General features: G+C 36.9%; 1 protein-coding gene across 1 annotated transcript in view; it reads right to left on the bottom strand.

The window, feature by feature from the left end:
• Positions 1 to 268: 268 nt before the first annotated feature.
• Positions 269 to 18,988, bottom strand: part of FBXO33 (F-box protein 33) — a 23,548-nt gene continuing 4,828 nt past the window's right edge. Inside the window, exons 3-5 of the mRNA XM_026090831.1 lie at positions 12,669 to 12,779; positions 6,388 to 7,073; positions 269 to 2,675 (exon numbers count right to left, since the gene is read on the bottom strand). Coding sequence (XP_025946616.1) covers positions 2,404 to 2,675; positions 6,388 to 7,073; positions 12,669 to 12,779 — 1,069 coding nt within the window. The 3' untranslated portion in view covers positions 269 to 2,403. The remainder of the gene's footprint in view (positions 2,676 to 6,387; positions 7,074 to 12,668; positions 12,780 to 18,988) is intronic.

Here is an 18,988-nt window from a genome sequence, read left to right as displayed (position 1 = left end):
TTGCCCAGTCTAGAAGATCGAGGAGATTCCTTACACAAGCAATGCAATTCTTGTAGTGGCTACGACTACCGTAAAATGAAATTCAGAAGCCCAAATCAAATGTGCTTGGCACGCGCACACAGAACAGCCACTCCAACGAGTCTCGCAGCACAGTCAGCCACTGCAGGCCATGGCAGCTCTTCCACAGATTACCAGACATCTGCAGTTTTCATTCAGAATACACAGTTACGTACTCTGAGTACAGATAAAATGCCAAACTGAAGCATTGTGGGTATTCATAATCTATTTAATAGTGGGACATCAAAAAGAGTACTACACATTTTTCTAGAGCACATCAGAGTTTGATTGAAGCAATTGCAATGGATGCAGGAATTTCTCAAAAAATAGTCTTCTATGTTCTACAGTCCACAATTTACTGTATCAGTCTAATAAGTCATATCATGATATACTGTTTGCGCTAACTGGTCTGATCATCTGATCTTTAGCAAAGCATCCTTCCCCTTCCTCCCTCCACCTCAAAAATTTTGACAAAAGTATCAGTCAAATAAGAAAATTTTACTGTATGACTTATTTTAGACTCTAAATTTTGTTGACCTAAGCACAACGGGAGCTACCAAGTTATATACAGCTTATGAATGACTGTTGCAGTTTAATTCTAAAAATCCTCATGCTGATACAATAAAATATTTTATACAGTGATCAATTTTTAATGCTTTATTCATTGATTAAAAGAATATACATTTAACATAAACCATACAACATCAGTCATCAATTCAAACATTCAGCTGGTTTCCTTACATTTTCTGTCAGGATTTTTTTTTTTTTTTTAAATCTGATCACATTTATAAGATAAAATCTCACCACATCTGGCATATACACACACTGTGCCAGTGGATTCACTCTACTGATGTACATATAAAATCCGCATGGTATGTGCTCACTGGAGACAAAACAGCGCACACCTGTCAAAAGGTCATTTTAATATAAGATGGTAAAACCATTTGTAAAACACATATAAACTTTTCCATAAATAGAATCATATCTGGACATCTGTTGCATAAATTGTGTTTTCCAAAGCTTACAATATAGCAGCCAGGTCTCAGCACTGCTGGGCACCCACGTTGGCCACTTACTTTATTATTGCAGACTGTCCTTTAAACATTAAATGCACAACATTCGTACCACTTAAAACTGGGGTCAGGTGGAAGTCTCACAGAGACCACGTCTGTACCGCGGTTGCCCTGAAACAGTTAAATCGGCTTTTAAAGCCTCTCAGATATAACAAGATTTTAAAACATACTTCATGGAATGTTCTTCATGCATCATAGCAGCTCATACCTGTGATAGAACAAGCTTTGTATTTGCTTCCTTTCCTTCCTTTACATTCACTATTCACAGTGAAACAGGTGCATGTTTGTTTAAGAGTTCTGAGGTTGCTGACTGAGCCACAGCACAGCTGTGTACCACAGGTCGAAATTCGACCTTATATATTACAATCTAGCAGTATCTGGCTGGCCAAAAGTTGGCCTGCCCCTGCCAGCATGTGGGCACTTCTTCGTTTTTAATCTATTCTTTGGCAGCTGACACAGGCGCTGACAGAGAAAATCCAGTGACTTGGTTGCTAGGGATTTCACGACTAATGTTTGTTTGCAGGTGTATACCTTTATATTGAAATCTTCACTGTTATGTTTTTACCTCATCGGAGTGCATATTCTTGTTTATTCTTTTAAACCTGGGCCCAAAGCTAACTTTTAAGGAAGATGGCAGAACATGAGAATAAGCTAGAATGAGTTTACAAAAAAATCAGAAAGACTACAGCTTACAGAGTCAATCTGCAAGTGCAAGTACCTGAAAAGCCAGTGTTTCACACCACTGCTTAACAGCTAAGAAAAATTGCGAATGGTAGTAAGTCACGCTTCAGAATCTGCATGTGAAATAAAGCAAAGTGAAAGTCTTAACAATGAACAGCCCTGGATAGTCTTCTCTTCCTGTTAAGCCTATCAAGTAGCATGCTACCAGATAAAGCAAACAAAGACTGCATACAAATCCACTGGGCTATGGATATTAAAAAGAGTTGGCTCCTGAGCACAGATCTCCGATATAATAGTAAATGCAGTTACTCAATAAAAATAAAGTTAGCCGGCAACCTCAGACAGCCTTTGGCTGTATATCTATAAGGTTTGGTAGACAAGTCCATTAACCGTGAAAACCCTAAACACTGCCACTTTCAGCTTCTAAACCAATACCCGACTACGTTCTTTGATCAAGAAGTAGAATACACATATATAATTCTATATAGCTAATACTGATTAAACACAGCACAAAAGGGGTTAATTCACGCTACTGAAAAAACATAATAGGACCCTACTTGCATATGTAACCACAGGAATTGTAAATAAAGAGCTAAATGCCTTCACTGAAGCTTTGCATCTCTCTGTAAAAATGACGGGTTGGCTCAGTGAAGACACTGAGCAATTCTATGTCCATGACTGCATGCCAAGGTCGACCCAATCCAAGGGATACTTGCTCAATGAGATTATGTACTGGATCCACATCCTGATCAGCCAGTTCTCCTTGGTCAAAATCAATGCTTTCTTCTGTGACTTCAAGAACTTTCAGATCAGAGCCACGAAGACGAGCAATTGCAATGAGATTATGAGCCCAAACTGTGTAACCTAGGGAAAAAAAAAAAATGTTGCTCCATCATTTTGTTGCAAGGCATTTTACGAAGTATTTAATACCAGAGCACCTCAGCACCTTTCCCAGCTCGTCTTGTCATCTTTGATCTGGCAGAATTCCCCTGCAGCAAAGTTCCACCCCCCACTTCAAGTAATTAAGCCACATTTTACGTTTCCTTGAGTAAAGAGGATCAAAATATTTCAGGTAGTTTTATCAAGTTTTTCTAGATCAAAATTTTCACCATTTGTAGAAAAGTGGACTTCAAATGAAGTTTTATCTACAATTTCAGACCTCCTACAATCTACTTAGTAGCATAAATAGGTAGAATGAAAATAAGTTAGCAATCCATTAAGTCAACGCATAAAAGGACTGATTTAAAATTGTGCTGGCACGAGAAAAAAATCCTGAAGCTTCCTTCCATTGCATTAAAAATCAGAAGCCTCTCCAGGAATTAAGTCACACTGATATTAAAAAAAAAAAATTATATAGACCTTGTTATTACGTCTGAAATTAAACATAATTATAAAGCTTCCCTCTCTTCCCATGAGAGTATACTAGCTTCCCTGTTTAGAAACACCTATTCCCCAGCTACCTGCTAGTTTTCTGTATGTTGGCTAAGGCAAATGCTGAGTTCCTCCTTATTCAGATGCCAAACACAAACCAGCTGAGAAATTCCCTTTTTTGGAGCTCTGCCAAATTAGTCCTTCCATTGCAAAAGGAAAGACTCATTTTTGCCTTCATTATTACTCTCACAGGTGCTAAGCCTCTTGGTGACATGGCCACATGGATTCTAAGTTGCAGCCTGCATAGTATTTAAACTGGGAAAGTTAAGCTGCTGAGGAATAAAAACTAACTGTGGTTTGACCTTCAACAACGCAATTACCCTATCTTGACATGTTATGATGTAGAGTAAGACATCTAATGCAAAAATGGAGAAGGAATTTCAGGTTAGCTAAAGTAATAGATTAAAGAAAAGAGAAATTCTCATTGTGTCTCCTACTGTTTAAAGGAGATGTCTCTGTTTTTCCTGTAAATGTGTTGCTCAAAGAAGCTTGCACACATCTCCACGGCTCATTTCTAATATATCAGATATTAGGAATGTGTTAACTCCTGCAATTCTCATCTGCTGATTCTTCACCTCTAATAGGTTGTTACACCCACAGGAAAATTCAGCCTGTACCAATTATATTCCTACGAGGATTTGAAGGAACTCACAACACCTTCCAGTTATCTTGACTGTACAAGGAACTTAAAGAAATCCTTTAGAGTTAGTGCAAGAATAAAAGGGAAAAACAACTACAGCTACGTTCCCCCTGCCATCCTTGTGGTTCGGACACATGGCTTTCGGAGACCCTATGTTCTCTGGGACAACCGTGTTATTTTCAAGTTTATCTGCTTGTAAATTCACTCTCCTTTCAAAAGTTTTACTTGAGGTTTCTCAGTAACTTTCTAGCAGCTAAAGAGCCCTTGATCAGTTGAAATGTTTCAGAAATAACAGGGAAGTGATCCTTTCACCACAAACATCACTGAACAATACCATGGGCAGCACTGTAATTTGTTCTCCTTGGCAGTACAAATTTCAACTTTAGTTTTGCTTGAGGACAGAATGAAACTGAAGGTCTCACACATAACACTATGTTTACAACACCACAAAAATCCTGAAACTCCAGAGGAAGTGGTCTTTTCCTCAAGGAAAAAAAAAAAAAGAGCTTTAGTCCCTCAGGATGAGCTGGCTTTTTATTTGTATGCCAGATTGTCCCACTCTGCTACTACCCTACTCTCTCCCATCCCCTCCCAAAAAACCACACTCTTCACACACTTCCTTCATTCTGCAGGAAGCATTTAAAACCCTTCACTAGGCTTTCCTTCGTTCCTGAAGATGCTACCTTGTTGGAATTGATGATACTTCCCACTAACAACAGAATAAAGTCTTGAGGCATTCAATGAAACGTATTTTTAGGTTGTGCTTTCTCCTCCTCTTTTGACCAGTGACAAGTGGCAGCCAATGCTATATGTAGCTCTAAGCCTTTCTCAAAGCAAACTAAAAGCACCGAAAGGAGGAAAACCAAAGGCCCTGGAAAATAAAGAATATAGCAGCTTCTTGTCTAAAGACAGAAAAAATAAACCTGAGCAGTTGCAAATAAAACCAATTACAGCTCCTCAAAGACATACATAGCTTTTTATTTTTCTGAAAAAAATCTGAAAAAGCTTCTGAAGGAAGCTTGATAGAGTCATAAAAAACTTAACCAGTAGCACCAAAGTTCATTATTTGGCAAACCGCAGAAAATACAAGTGTGAGGATAAGTTACTGTACTGAAGCATCACAACATTCTAGATTTTTCTTCCTAACCATATTTTTCCTCATGGTTACTACTAGAAAAAATATGCTTATGCTACAATGCTCAAGAAGCCCTATTAATAGCTAAACAAAGATGAGGAGGTATTTATAAATAGCTTCTGCTATAAAGAGGGGAAAAGAATATGAATTCCCCTATTAATAGCTAAACAAAGATGAGGAGGTATTTATAAATAGCTTCTGCTATAAAGAGGGGAAAAGAATATGAATTCCAGTATCAGAGTAAGGCTAGTATGTGGCCATTCTCTCTCTGAGGTAGCTAATATATCGCTCCAAAGAAAGAAGATCCAGTAACAATGAATTGCTGCACAGAATTGTAGAAGGTGTTTGCTTTCCAAATGCACTGCACAGAGTAGTATGTTCTACCAAATAGACATGCACTGATATTAGACAACGATGACACTAGCTTATGTTCAGATTTTTAAGCTGAGATAGTATCTTAGATGACTTTCCTGCAGTAGGAGGGTAATTTAAGATAACATCTAATTAAAAAAATATATATACACACACACATATATATCAAGCCCTCAAACTTTTATCCAAACGTTGAAGAAAAACTGCTAAAAAACATATTTTATATAGACCACATTTACATCATTTTATAAAATTGGTTATAACACTGGTTATTTGCCTTAAATTTGCCAAATGATTGTAACTTCTAGCCATTACTGTACTTGTTACAAAGCTGAATGTAAACGTGCAAACTTTTTTGATTTGAAATTATATATGCAACAGATAGGTGGTATAAACCTAGCTGTGGTATTACTAGTGAAACCAATGCACTCAGCAAGGCAATCTCCTCCACATTATATTTTTTTCACTCTTAAAGTAGAAAAGTCTCAAATTCTGTTCACTGCCTTCATCTGCCAGCAAAGTATTACCAAACTGGTAATAGACTTCCTTCCCTCAGCCTTGGGGATTTAACCTGTATCATTCACAAACAGGAAGCACAATCATCTCATCCTAACAGCATATGAACTCATGGTAAAACAGCAAACGTTATCAGTGTTCATGTTCTCATACCCAGCCACTTGGTGCAACTGAAACAGTGCATACCACTTTCAGGCTAAGCCTCTTGGAACACTTAGTTATCTTCCATTCTGTAAGCAATCTAATAAAATCCTATGAGACTTCTCATAGAAAGTCAGTAAACTACAAGTATATACAGAACATACACAATAAGCATTAATATTTTCAGACATGATAATACTAGTATAAGATACAATGGCTTATACAGCAACTGTCCAGCACACTTTTGAACACCACTCTCACTAAAACACTATGACTAGAAAGGCTAGAGTGTTAAAATTATTTCAAAGTCACATACTATGCCCGTGCAATGCATTACCTACCATGAACAGCTAGAAGAGAGAGTCTTGTGCACCTCCAGGCTAATAAGACAAGTGGATCTTCATTCCGGTTGTCACTAAGATCTGGGAAGCCAGACATATCTATCACATCGTTCATTAGTATAAAATGAGTGAGGAACTTGTCATACTGCCTGGATATGAGATCAACAACAGCCCCTGAAACACAAGTGATGTAGCTGTCAAAGTGAATCCTCTCTAGGGGGATACTGGGCTTAAGAATCCTTAACATATCATCACTCTTGACATCAAAAGCCATTATATAGACCCGAAGATTAGTGCTGTTGCGTGTCAACGCCTTCCAGTTCTCATCTTCTGGCATACTGTCCAAGGACTTGTGCATTATGGAAACACTGTGGACCAGAAGAGACAGTCGATGCAAAGGCACATGGTTGCTATCAGCCAGGACTCTTGCCATTTCAGCTGTAAAATCACAGAAATCCAAAGCGAGTGAACGCAGATTCACAAAGCGCTCCAATTCAACCGCAGTGATAAGAGTGGTATTACCAGGGATGTGGTTGTCCAATAAGCTCAGATGTTCCATGGTGTTGGCTATGGGGTTTGATAAGGAGGACAATGATGTGGGAGTTACTATTTGTAGCATAAACCCACAAGACAGCCATTTCAATTGCCTGCTATTGCCTAATATCTCTTCAAACAGCTGTTGTATTCTGCAAGCAAAAAACAAAACAGACGATGATCCTATTAAGTATGGTTTAGATTGGTATGCCATTGGTAAGACTATTTTTTACTCAAGAATTATTCTTCTTTCATTTATGACCTTATTCTGCAGGAAGGTGCTATTATTAGGGTTCTTGTGAACTACAGATTTTAGAGACTGACTCTGCAGACCTCCCATTAGTGATTTAACCTTCACTGTACTTAAAGGGTTAAAATTGTAAACTAACTTGAAAAAAACTATGTACTTTGTCTTTTGAAAACAGTGGCACCTTCTCATCCTTCATTTCATGTTTCCCAGCATGCATTTTAACACCCTCCCACACACATTTTAAGGTTATGCAAATATAAAAACCTTTTAAAACACAGTTCTTATTTTTAAAAACAGTTTTTCATATTTGCTTAACTTCTCTAGGACTGCAAATTCAGTTTGACAAGAAAGCTGTTTTCACTGAAAAGTTGGAGAAACTTGGTTTTGAAGCTAAGTCAGAATGATCTGAAACTAGGTGCTTGATTTTGCTCATTAAATGATAAAGAACAAACACATAACAAGAAGATTCTTGAAATAATCCTGAATGCACATCTGATTGGGTTTTCAAGTGTCAACAGCTTCAAGTTATACCACAACAGCTTGGACCTGGTAAAATTTCAATCTCAAATATCAGTGATAGATGAAACCGTTTATTGTATAGTATGATTACTATGCACTTATTGTGATGCATCCCACCTCTCCTACACCCCTCAATTTTTCTAATGAAAGTTCTTTGGAGTTATGTATTTAATTTAAAAAGGCAACAATAATATTTTAAGGTAAGAATTTGAATATCAAGTTCTAGCAGTAGAGTCAAACTCCACAAGTCTCCTCTAAAGAAATTCTTCTCAGTCTTCATTCCACAGCTGCTAAGGGACAAAAGAGTCCTCCGGCCCAAGTGACAAGCATTCTTTGAGCATATACATTCTAGGATGCATGTACAGATGAGAGTTGAATCTCAAACCCTGGCCAGCCAGAAGGGAAGTTCATCATTTAGGGGAAGCAACTGAGCCAGGCTGCAACAGTTCCCTCAAACTTCAAGAAATATGATGTAAACGCTTACAGTACAAAATTAACACAAATCCCCATGCCCCAGATCAGATAGCCTTTTGCACAGAACATTTTTTCCTTTGTTGTTATGAATATCTGCATATATTACACATCTAACTAAGCTCAAAACAATTTTATAAAGTCATTATTTTTATCCACATATCTTTAATCAAGACAGCATCCAGACAAAATTAAAGGCCTGTTTAGCCCAATATCCTGATTGACAGCAGAGAAACATGAAAGCCTTAGGAAGAGTGATGGAACACGGGAAGCACACAGTGATACTTCTCAAAGATTTCTACCCGTTTTCAAAAATTTGCAAACTCAAGATGTCCTGAATCAGAGGTGGCTTTATGTATTTAGTAACCCTCAATGGGACCTCACTTCTGTGAACTTGTCCAGTCTCATCTTTGAGCCCCATAAGCTTTTAGCAGCCAACACATCCTGTAATAAGGAACCCTGGAGTGCAATGCCACCTCTTCTAGCTTGCTCAGAACCCTTTGATGTCCTATAGTTTTTTTCTTTCAAGAAAGTTAACAATTCAATCCTTATTCACCCTCTGCTTTGTTTGCACACGTGCTCTTCCTTTTCCCAGGAATTCACTAGGTTTGCAAGGCATGACTTTTCTTTATAAGAGTTGGTATGGTTATTGTATTTATGCACTCATTTATTATATGCCGAAGAATATTTTCTACTGTTTTGCCTAGTCTAGTCATCAGACTTAAAGTCTATAGTTCTTCCAGATCTTTCCTTAAGATTTTTTTATTAATTAAGGACTGGGATGTTGCAGCTGTGACAAATTAAACAGGGTTTTAAACAACAGGTTAAGAGTCACAGATAAAGTAGTTCTGCTATTTTATTCCTAAATTCTTTTAGAATTCCAATGAGTGCTGTTTGATCCAATATGTCATTTAATTTTGTCAGTTTGTTTCAGAATTATTTCTGCCAACGCTTAAATTAGAGGCAGATCCTCTGATGACCTCCCAAAGAGAAAATTTCTACCATGGGAACCTCTCTAATTTCTTCCACAACAAACACAAAGACTCCCCCCCCCCATCATACATATCTATGAAAGACACTAACAGTTGCAGCAATGGTATACTTTATTTGGGAATATTCCAAGCAGTCAATCTTAACAGAGCATGTAATATTTTACAGAACTACTGAAGAGATGACAAAATAATTCTGAGATGCAAATGTTTAGTAGAATACTACCATCTATACCTCATTGTACTAAAAATCTATTTAAAAACGTGCTTCTGATGCAACTTAAAACATCTAAGCTTAAAACATTATTGCTCTATTATTTACACAATTTAACAATGAAAAGAAACATGCAATAAAAATAACTACAGCTGTACAGTTCTGTAAGTGAGAATCATGCTAAAAAACTATTATTTTTTTAAAAGAGATACTGCAGATAAATTTAATGCTATCTACCTTAACTTTTTAGTGCTAGCACTGAAGTATTTACGCAAGTAGTTACATTTGTGCTGGTAGTCTACCAGTCCATAAGTCCTATGAAAACCTTCTAGCCACCTTTCCTCCGTTCTTCACCAATTTAATAAAAAGATATCAAATGTGTCAATATAGAACATCTAACAAAGATCACTCTTGGATTGTTTTAAATACCTGCTTTATAGGTTAGTAAAAGGCCAGAAAGGAAGCAGAATATCAACCATGGGCTATTAATTTCAACAGATTTCAAATAAATTTTTTAAATATCCTAAGGGCTTTTTTCCTCTTGTACAAAAACTTATGCACGTCCTATTTACATGAACAGGCTGCACCTAGTTGGAGTTTACAAGAACAGTTTGAAGTGTGCTCTAAACTTTAGACACATGAAGTGAATTCTTGGAATTAGCACCTATTTTATTATCATACTAACTATTATTTCCACTCCTAGCATGTAGTGCAGCATCCATCCTAACTTATACATGATCATCTTAAAGCTCATTTACAAAACTTTACAGTTTTGTTTGCTTTAGTAAATATAACACAAAACATAAGCTAAGCTCAACACATGCAAGAAAATAAAATTTAACCCAGTGACTGTTCAGCAAAAGTAATTAGTTCTCTTTGCTCCCTGCAAACAGAAAGCAGTTACGTTTTGAGATGCTCACCATCAACCTGAAGCCTACCAATGACCATACAAGAGGAAACTATTAAAAAAAAGAAAAAAAGAACTATACTACTTTTGCAAATAACAAACCAAATGACACTATTTTCAGAGTCAGAAGACAGACCAAAGCCTGACTAGACAGGCTGAATTACTGTTTAAGCCCAGAAAACAGTCCTACCAGTACTGAAACGCATTGATGGGCCTGGACAGGAAGCAAACACATTACCAAGGTCCATATGGTGCCCATTTGTTTAATTAAAGACTATCAATCAAAGTGTTTTGTTCAGTAACAGAGGCTAAACTAGTTCTTTTGGAAACCAATCTGAACCACACAGATCAATCACAAAAAACAGATTTCAGAAAGCAAAGTTTTTAAATGACTACTCTTTATTCAACTCAAGACAAATGTACTGTTTATGCTGAGCTTCCACACAGTAATGAACTAAGTCGTAAAAAGAATTTTAGAAAATAACCAGAGACACTCACACAAAACTGAAAAAGAATAAGCATTACAAAATCCATGCATTGTACATGCTGATCACTGCAAAAATATGATTCTGAAAATACGGTTCAAGGCCTCCCCTTTCCCAGAGCAATTCTTAGCCTTTACTTGATGGGGCATACTAACTGTTCAGTGCTAACTGAGGTTTCACCCATGGTCTGCTGGACCCAGCTCAATGCTGTGGATTTAAGGTAGTGCCATGTTTTCTTCCCTTACTGCTTTAACTGGAGGAAGCTCATGGAGCAACTAGTAAAGTTTACTACCATACCGGTTCCAAAAATCTTCAACTATCAATAGCACACTGTCTCTGTAAGTTGCTCAGCATCTTTCAGTGTTAGTTAGCAGTATCCATGTTTGGTATTTTAACTGATCCAAACACCCAAGTGCAAGAGACAAGACTAAGAAGCCATAAAGATTTACTTCCTGAAGTATGTGCTACTAGTGCAGATGATGTTTTCACTGTTAGCTTTTCTTTAACTTAAAAAAGAACTAGCAGGTCCCAAACACACTGCTTTATTCTAGCAAAAACAAACAAAAGAGGTAGCATTTATTTGCTCATTCCAGTATGTGCAAAGGTCAATATCTAACTTGAAGTTAGTGTTTCACATAGATAATTAATGAGTTTTCAATGGCTTATGGCTCTGAAGTATGCATAATATTTTTTGTTATTTGCTTGAAGAAGTGTTTAACTGAGTACTCAGCTGACTAAACGGCTGCTTAGATGGTTCTCTAAGCCCCTTGGCAATGATATGGTTATACATTTTTTACATTTTCCACAAAGAATACTGAGGAAGGAGCTTTTATCAATCTGCTATCTTTTACCCACACACAGCACCACAGTACATATGTTAGGCAGAATCTCAAATTGCTCTAATTTCTGCATTATAAACGTAATAGGATAACAAAGACACAGTATGTGATACATATCTGTATTTGCATTGTTTTGCAATTTAAGTCAGGATCAAATAATTAATTTGACAGTTTGTGTTCACATACACACACTGACCTGATAAAATATGTAGGCTAATCCTAAAACTACTAAAAACACAGTAAAGTACAGCCTCTAGAGAAGCTGTATTTATTCCACTCCCAAACTACTGGGAGAAAGATTTTTAAGCTGACAGATTAAAATGATGGTACTTAGGTTTTATCTCTACAGAAAGCTTTAGCAGAACTGCTGAACTAGTTAACTTAGCATCACTCCTCTGCTGTAATTTACTCTAGACATCAGTAGCTTTTAAAATTGTATTTGATCATTTCCAAAAATCAAGAACTAGGTATTCTGATTATAATCATTCAAAGACTGCACTGTAGTTTAATTACAGCAAGCTAAAATACACCTCTGAACTAAACAAGTGCAGTGAGAACTAAGATTTCCAAGGAATTCTGCAAATACGTAGCCTAGTTTTGAGATACAACTCAAAATAATGTTTGTATTTGTCTTTTTTCAAGTCTACTTGCTGCATTTCCTCAATATTCTGTTGTCCTGTGTATACTTGTGAAACACATCAGATGACTTCCTTTTCTAATTTCTTCATGTACTCTGAGAATAACAGTAATAGAGATACTGCTAACAAGTCTCTGTTCCTCCCTCTTCCCTCACTGCCATTAACATAATATTGTTTCTAGAACACAGTGAAAACAGGAAAGAAAGGATTCTCACCCTGCAGGGAAGAAAAAAAAGCCACAAAACCAGAATACTTCATTTAAATACTAGGAACAAAAAATAGAAAAAAACAAAAAAAAATTCAACTTAAGAATTTATATTCTCATCCTATTAAAAGACTTGAAGCTTTCTTAGTCAAGTATCTCAGAAATGAAAAACTGTTCTATTATTTGTTTTTATTATTTTAATGTTTTGATAATTTACAAACAGAACTTACTGCTTAATTTTTTTGCCATCAGGGTCAACCTTGCCGAGGTATGTATTTGATATACTTCCATGTTGCTGCAGAATGCTTATATCCCCAAAGAGACTTAATTTCTGGAGATTCCTATAAAACAACAAAACAAAAAGAAATTTTTATACAAAGCCAAACAACTGTGAGGAATCATTCTGGATAAGTCAAACACATGCAACAAGAACACATTATTACATGGGACACATAGTCCATTCTGGGAAACATCCTAGTGTCCTGGAGTGTAGGTACACAAGGAACTCCAAAAAAACAAAACTGAAGAGTAAAGGGGAAGAGGAATATACAAACTGCTGAAGCCAGCTGTAAGTACAAGTGCCAGTTTTTAGTCACCACAGGGGAGTATTTTCAGCAGACCATCACAATAAAGAAAACTTCTAGCAAGGTAAGTGCTTTTACAAACTTCTTAGCATCATAGATGAAACTGTCAAATACCTATTCCTTTTAACATCTAAAACCACACTTAATGACTAAGCATAACGCACCTGCAAGTAAACACTGTCTAAGCACCTGTGTACTGCAGCCAGGATACAAGTAGGGGTCCTGGCATCTGCCTCACTGGAGGCAACAGAAACCTAAGAGACAAAAAGTGAAGTCCTCCATGCCCCAATCAGTGTTTAATTTATGCTGTATTAAAGTAGTGGAAGCTATTCTAATATTTTTCATCAGTCACTAGAAGATGATTATTGGTCCACCATGACATAATTTTCATTTTTAGAAAGAATACCTAAAAAGTGAAAGAACTGCCTCTTTAGTTTATGCTGGACTTGTCTCACTGTGCTAGAGAGACCATTTCCCTTTTCCCAGTACCACTAACTTTTCTTACTTGCATCTTTTCTATCCTCCACAAAACAACAAGATACATGAAAGTGACTGCAGTTTTAGAGTAGTTGTACCATTCAAAGACTGGTTTATACTTGATAGTTAGCATGGCAGGAACACCAGTCAAATTACAAATGGCTGCAAGAGTTAAAATCATCTTAAGCAGCAGATACCAATTAACCTGTAGCTAACCGAAGAAGTGAGTTATATAAACCCTTATTTCTACTGGCTTACAAATCATTGTTAATTCTTCAGATCAATTTCTAGGAAAATACAATACAATTGCAGCACTTAGAAAGCCTAGGGAAGCTCTGGTGGCAGTTCACTACCTCTAGAGTAGGAGTAGATATTTTACCAACAGGAAAAAACAGGATATATATCAATGGTCAAATTCTACATTTTTAAGTAATTATGATTTGCAATCTGTAAGATTTATAAAAAACCCCCCAAAACTCCTAATTCTCCTGTTTTAAGCATCTATATTAAAAAACCTTACTCCAGTTTCCTGAAAGCTATTCACCAGTTGCATCTGCTACTTTTCTTCTTTCATGTGAATGTGGCAACACCACCGAGAATATTTTGGGCTTTCTTTTCCTCAAAAGCTGTATAAGATAGCCTGGTATGACAGGGAATACAGCAGAAACATCCACCTAGTGTCAAAGGTAGTGTTCACAGCCAGTGCTATAACTAAGCCTTTATTTTCTCATCTCGGTGACTTAATTCTGAAAGCTAAGAGACAAAATGCAATCTTCAGAATCATTTTGAATCACCTACAGATTTACATCTCACATAGTACTTTGTTTTGCGCTACCCATACCCCTATTGAATGCTACTGTGTCATGTGTTAATTTTAAAGCCACTGAGCCACAGGACTCATGAAACACTACTTACTAGTATCTCACACAGTTTTACTCCTCCTATTCCATTGTTCCGTTTTATACACAGATACATGGAAAAGTTCTGCCTCAAAACTTAAGCAATGAAAACATTAACTATTTTTCCAAACATAACAGTTTTAACCATCAACAAATCTGATCATGGTTCAATTCAGTATTAGATTTTTGTTACTATTCATAGTGCCATATAATCTCTGTGGCATTCTGCTCCCCTCTCATCCTTATTTCATAGAGTTAGTAAAGTCACTGCTATTTAAATAAAAGTATTTTGAAGTAACTGTCATTTTTCACTATAAGTCATAATGACACCTTAATCATATGTACTATCTGCACATATTGCTGGGGAAAAATACTCTTTTTGGATTTATAAACAGTATTTTCCACTAGCTCAAAAAGCATACTGAAAGTATTAAGCTTCCTACTACGCTCCATCTCCAGTTTTACTGGTGTTTTTTTTTGAACACCCATTCTGCACTTTCCAATTGAAAAAAAAGAAAAATCAAAATGGCCTTGCCAGCATTCGACAAACACAGAAGTAAGGCATTTGTTCTATTATTTACATTATTTTTTGCCAATTACTGCTGCCTGCTCCTACTGATGGAAGAGAATTGTTGAAGAATTTCAAATACTGTCTTGAGTGATAACACAGATTTTTGGTGGCTCTTCAAGATAAATACTTCATTGAAATACTGCAGTTTTACTGTAATCTGGATTTTTGTTTCCACAATGAAGATCAAACAAGTTAAATAAATATACTGCAGAGAAAAGGGCAAAAAAAACCCCACAACATATCAACAACTTCCTATCTTCTTTTGCAAGCAGCTAGAGGAGAGGCTATACATCAGGATTTCACAATTACATAAAGAAGGAACGCACAGAAATTTCCTACTGCATGATCAATAGTTGCTTATGGGCTACTGTATACACTGAAATGACTCACAGAAAGTTTGTCACCCTCCTACCTGCCATTCATTTAGAACTTAGTTCTGAAAGATCAGTTTGTGAAGGCACAGGTGATCAAGAACCCCCAAGAGCTGGTAAGAAACAACTTGTCCCTCCAGATCCTATTACAACACGCACTTTTTTTTTTCCTCTAACAGAAATGTAACTAGAATACCAATGATTTATCAAAATACTTTAATTTTGCTGCATTTACTGTCATAAAGGCAGTAGCACAAATATATTAGCCAATGGAAGAGTTACTTGTAGATCACTATAAGCATTAATATAATACTTAGAGTATTATACGGTATCAAACAAGAAATTGTTTGATTTTAGAGGTTGGCCAGATCCTCTTGGTTCCAGAGCTATTCAAGCAGTATTTTGGAGCAATATACTGTCACTCACAAAACAAAGTTTGTGGTGACTTGAGCTCTACTGCAAATATGAACTGGACCTTGAATGTATCTTTTTGGATAACTGACTGCCAGCAGGAACATTTGTCAGAATATTATCAGTGGTTTTTAACTATTTGTCTGCACTTAGTTCAGTTCCTTAAATCCTTCCAGTCATAATTAGCAAAGGTTGCTCAGAAATATTTTTTCCAGAGACTTAACATGCAGATTTCTAAGCGTGTTTTCTAGTAGCAGAATATACATCATCTTGTAGAAGAGTATAGAGAGTATCTAGAAACTGCATTAATTTTATGAGTAGTGTGACAAGCCTTGCCCTAGGTCCTTTGGTATTATAAATCCCCAAGGAAGCTTCTAAAGAACATTTTTTCTTGAAGGGTGGTGGTGGAGTTGCTACTGTATTGTTTAATAACAACTTTATAACTATGTAATCTTCTTGTGGGCTAAAAGAACAGCACGCAGTTTTACAAAATTAGATTTCTCTTTAGTTCTAAAGTATAAGAGGGAAGTTCTTTCAATTTCTCTGCCAAATAACCATCATAAGACCTGACAGGAGTTATGAAAGAATCATCCTGTTTTAAACTTAATTCCAAAAGGAATGCATTTACTGTGATTTAAGTCACTAGAGAAATTAAAACCTCTGTTTCCATTATTTTGGAAGTTAAATAGCTATCCCATGTACAACGACATACTGCAAACATAACAAGGAAATATTAGCTATCCTTGTGTTACAGATGAATAAACAGAAGCAAAGGGACTGGATTACAGTCATTGCATAGACCAGTGGTACAGCTGAGGCGAGTACAGGCATCAACAGACAGGCAAAAAGAAACACTTGGTAGGCCACAACGCCTTCGGTTTAGAGATACCGTCACAGTAAGAACCGAGCTGCAATTTGGCATAGGTTAGTCTTCCCTTCTACCTCATTTCAATCTTAAAACTCTCCTTATTAAACTAAAACCAAAAGTCTTCAATGCTCTATATGCAGAATAATCAGCTACTGGTAGTTACCTTGCAAGAAAAAGAAAAGGGGAGGAGGGCATCAAAATAGACTAAAGCTTGTCTGTTCAAGGGGGAGGGGGGGAAGAGTCTATGCAGAAAGTAATTTTGAATAAAATGTCTAGTGTTTAATATAAATTCTCCCCCCCCACACATTTTCCAATTGCTCATCAAAAAATGCCTGCTGTAATAACCAGGTATTCTGTGTTCCCCAGTCATACATTATTCATTTCAAAACAAAAGAGCAGAATGCAAATGATTTGAAGACAGCAAGAAAACACAGTAATGTGAAATCCTATCAAAGTCGATAACTTTTTACCTGTATCTTACCACTGGAATTATATTAATCTACTGGAGAATAGCTACTGGAGAAGCAATTATTTCTGAGTATTTTACAGCAGTCTTGAGCATCATACAGAATCTGCAAAAATACCTTTAGAAAACAAGTGTCCTCATACAAGTTTCTGAAAAGGTCATGGAGAAATGAATCTTTTTCAAAAGAAAAAGTATACCAGAAAGACTGTTCACAATGCATTTAATTTTGACAGTCTCATATTGTAGTGATACAGAGGGGGGGAAAATTAGTTTGTTCAATGAAAAACCCACATAATAGTTTCTGGAGATTATTTACTCAAAAATTCCAAGTTCATGTCGCTGTATTTGCCTCAGATTTGATAAGTCACCAACACCACTTCACCATTTTTCATATATGACATGAGTTGGATTTCCTGAAGAATCAACACTTAAGCAAAAGCTTCTTAAAGGCAGAACAGCATTATGGGAAGGCTAATGAAGACAGACAATCCCCCTTCACACGCAGAGGATTCACAGGGCAAGAAATAAATTATACAAAAAGGTGAGCCTGGACCAATGAGTCGTCTCCAGAAATAGGGTTTGTAACTCTCAACCATCAGTTACACCACAGGACCGTCAGAGCAGAGGAACTGAAAGTGAGACTTCACACATCACATTTGCATCCATCTAGAACCAACCAGGAATTGCACTTAAAGTTTTCTTGCTACAATTCAAAATAAAGAAAGAAAAGCCTCAAACTACTCTCCAGTCCCTCTGGAATCAAAGATGGGTGGTGGCCATACCATGATTCAATTGCACATAGTTTTCCTATAGCCATCCAGAAGTTTTAACTGAGTCTAATTACACCCCAAAATATTTGCAGCCTATTTTCTAGATAGGTGGACCTTTAGGCATGCAGAGGGGAAATAATATTAGCCATTTTCCTATCCTGAAATCTGCATGGCTTTCCAAACACATCATTACCTAATCGTAATAAGTTCTTGCTTTCCTGTCTCAGGTGCTGTCTAGAGGCCAGGTACTATGATGACCTCTAAATAGATTATATATATATATATATATATATATATATATTTAATCTTCACATCCACACAAGATAAAGAGAGCGTTAAGTGCTTTCATTTTAAAGAACTCCAACCTGAGGAAATTAAGTATCTAAGTCAAAATAAATCTGTGAAAGAGCAGGACATAAACACATCTTAAGTCCAAAGCACAGGAAAAGACTTCTATTATTTAAGCTTAATGTGTTTAAGAAAATCCTAAATGAAGTTATTACTGTAATAAATAAACAAAAACTTTATCTTGTTTAAAGCTGAGTCAAATCCCAGTTTATCAGGTAACACAAGAGCCGGCATGGAAGCTCGGCCTTAAAACAGCAAGATTCCTCATAGCTGGAAATGTTGAAGTATTTTAATAAGAGCAGTACTTCCTCCCGCTCCCTCCAGAGACACCACCAATACTACAATTTTAATCCTCCCATTATTTTTTCATAAATTTCATTTTTTTCAATCACGTAGAACAGGTCCAAAAAGATCTGTTTCACACCAAATTCAAATTCCCAGCTATGACTTGCTACATCTGAGCTGTATTCTCTCTCCCTTGAAAAAGATAACGAAGTTTTCATGGTTTCAGCTCTGTTTACCAAACAACTCTAGTGTTTACATTCGTCTTCACACTACGGAGCAGGATAAAAACGCGGCTATTTCAGCAGTATCGCTGTGCTCCTGCTCGGCGGGAAACTGCAGAAGCCCCGCGAGTTACTTTCGCAGGCTCCACGTGTTTTTGGAGCTCCAGAAAGCCCGTCGGAGCAGAGCCGAGCGCAGGCCTCGGGTCCCGGCCGCGGTGCGCGCTGCGGGCGCGGCTTCCCTCGAGCCGCCGCCGGCCGTTTGGGGGCGGCCGTTGCCCC

The sequence above is a fragment of the Apteryx rowi genome, unplaced genomic scaffold (assembly GCF_003343035.1).
Source record: "Apteryx rowi isolate R43461 unplaced genomic scaffold, aptRow1 scaffold_88, whole genome shotgun sequence".
NCBI lineage: Eukaryota > Metazoa > Chordata > Aves > Apterygiformes > Apterygidae > Apteryx > Apteryx rowi.
This window is presented reverse-complemented; position numbering and strand designations above follow the sequence as displayed.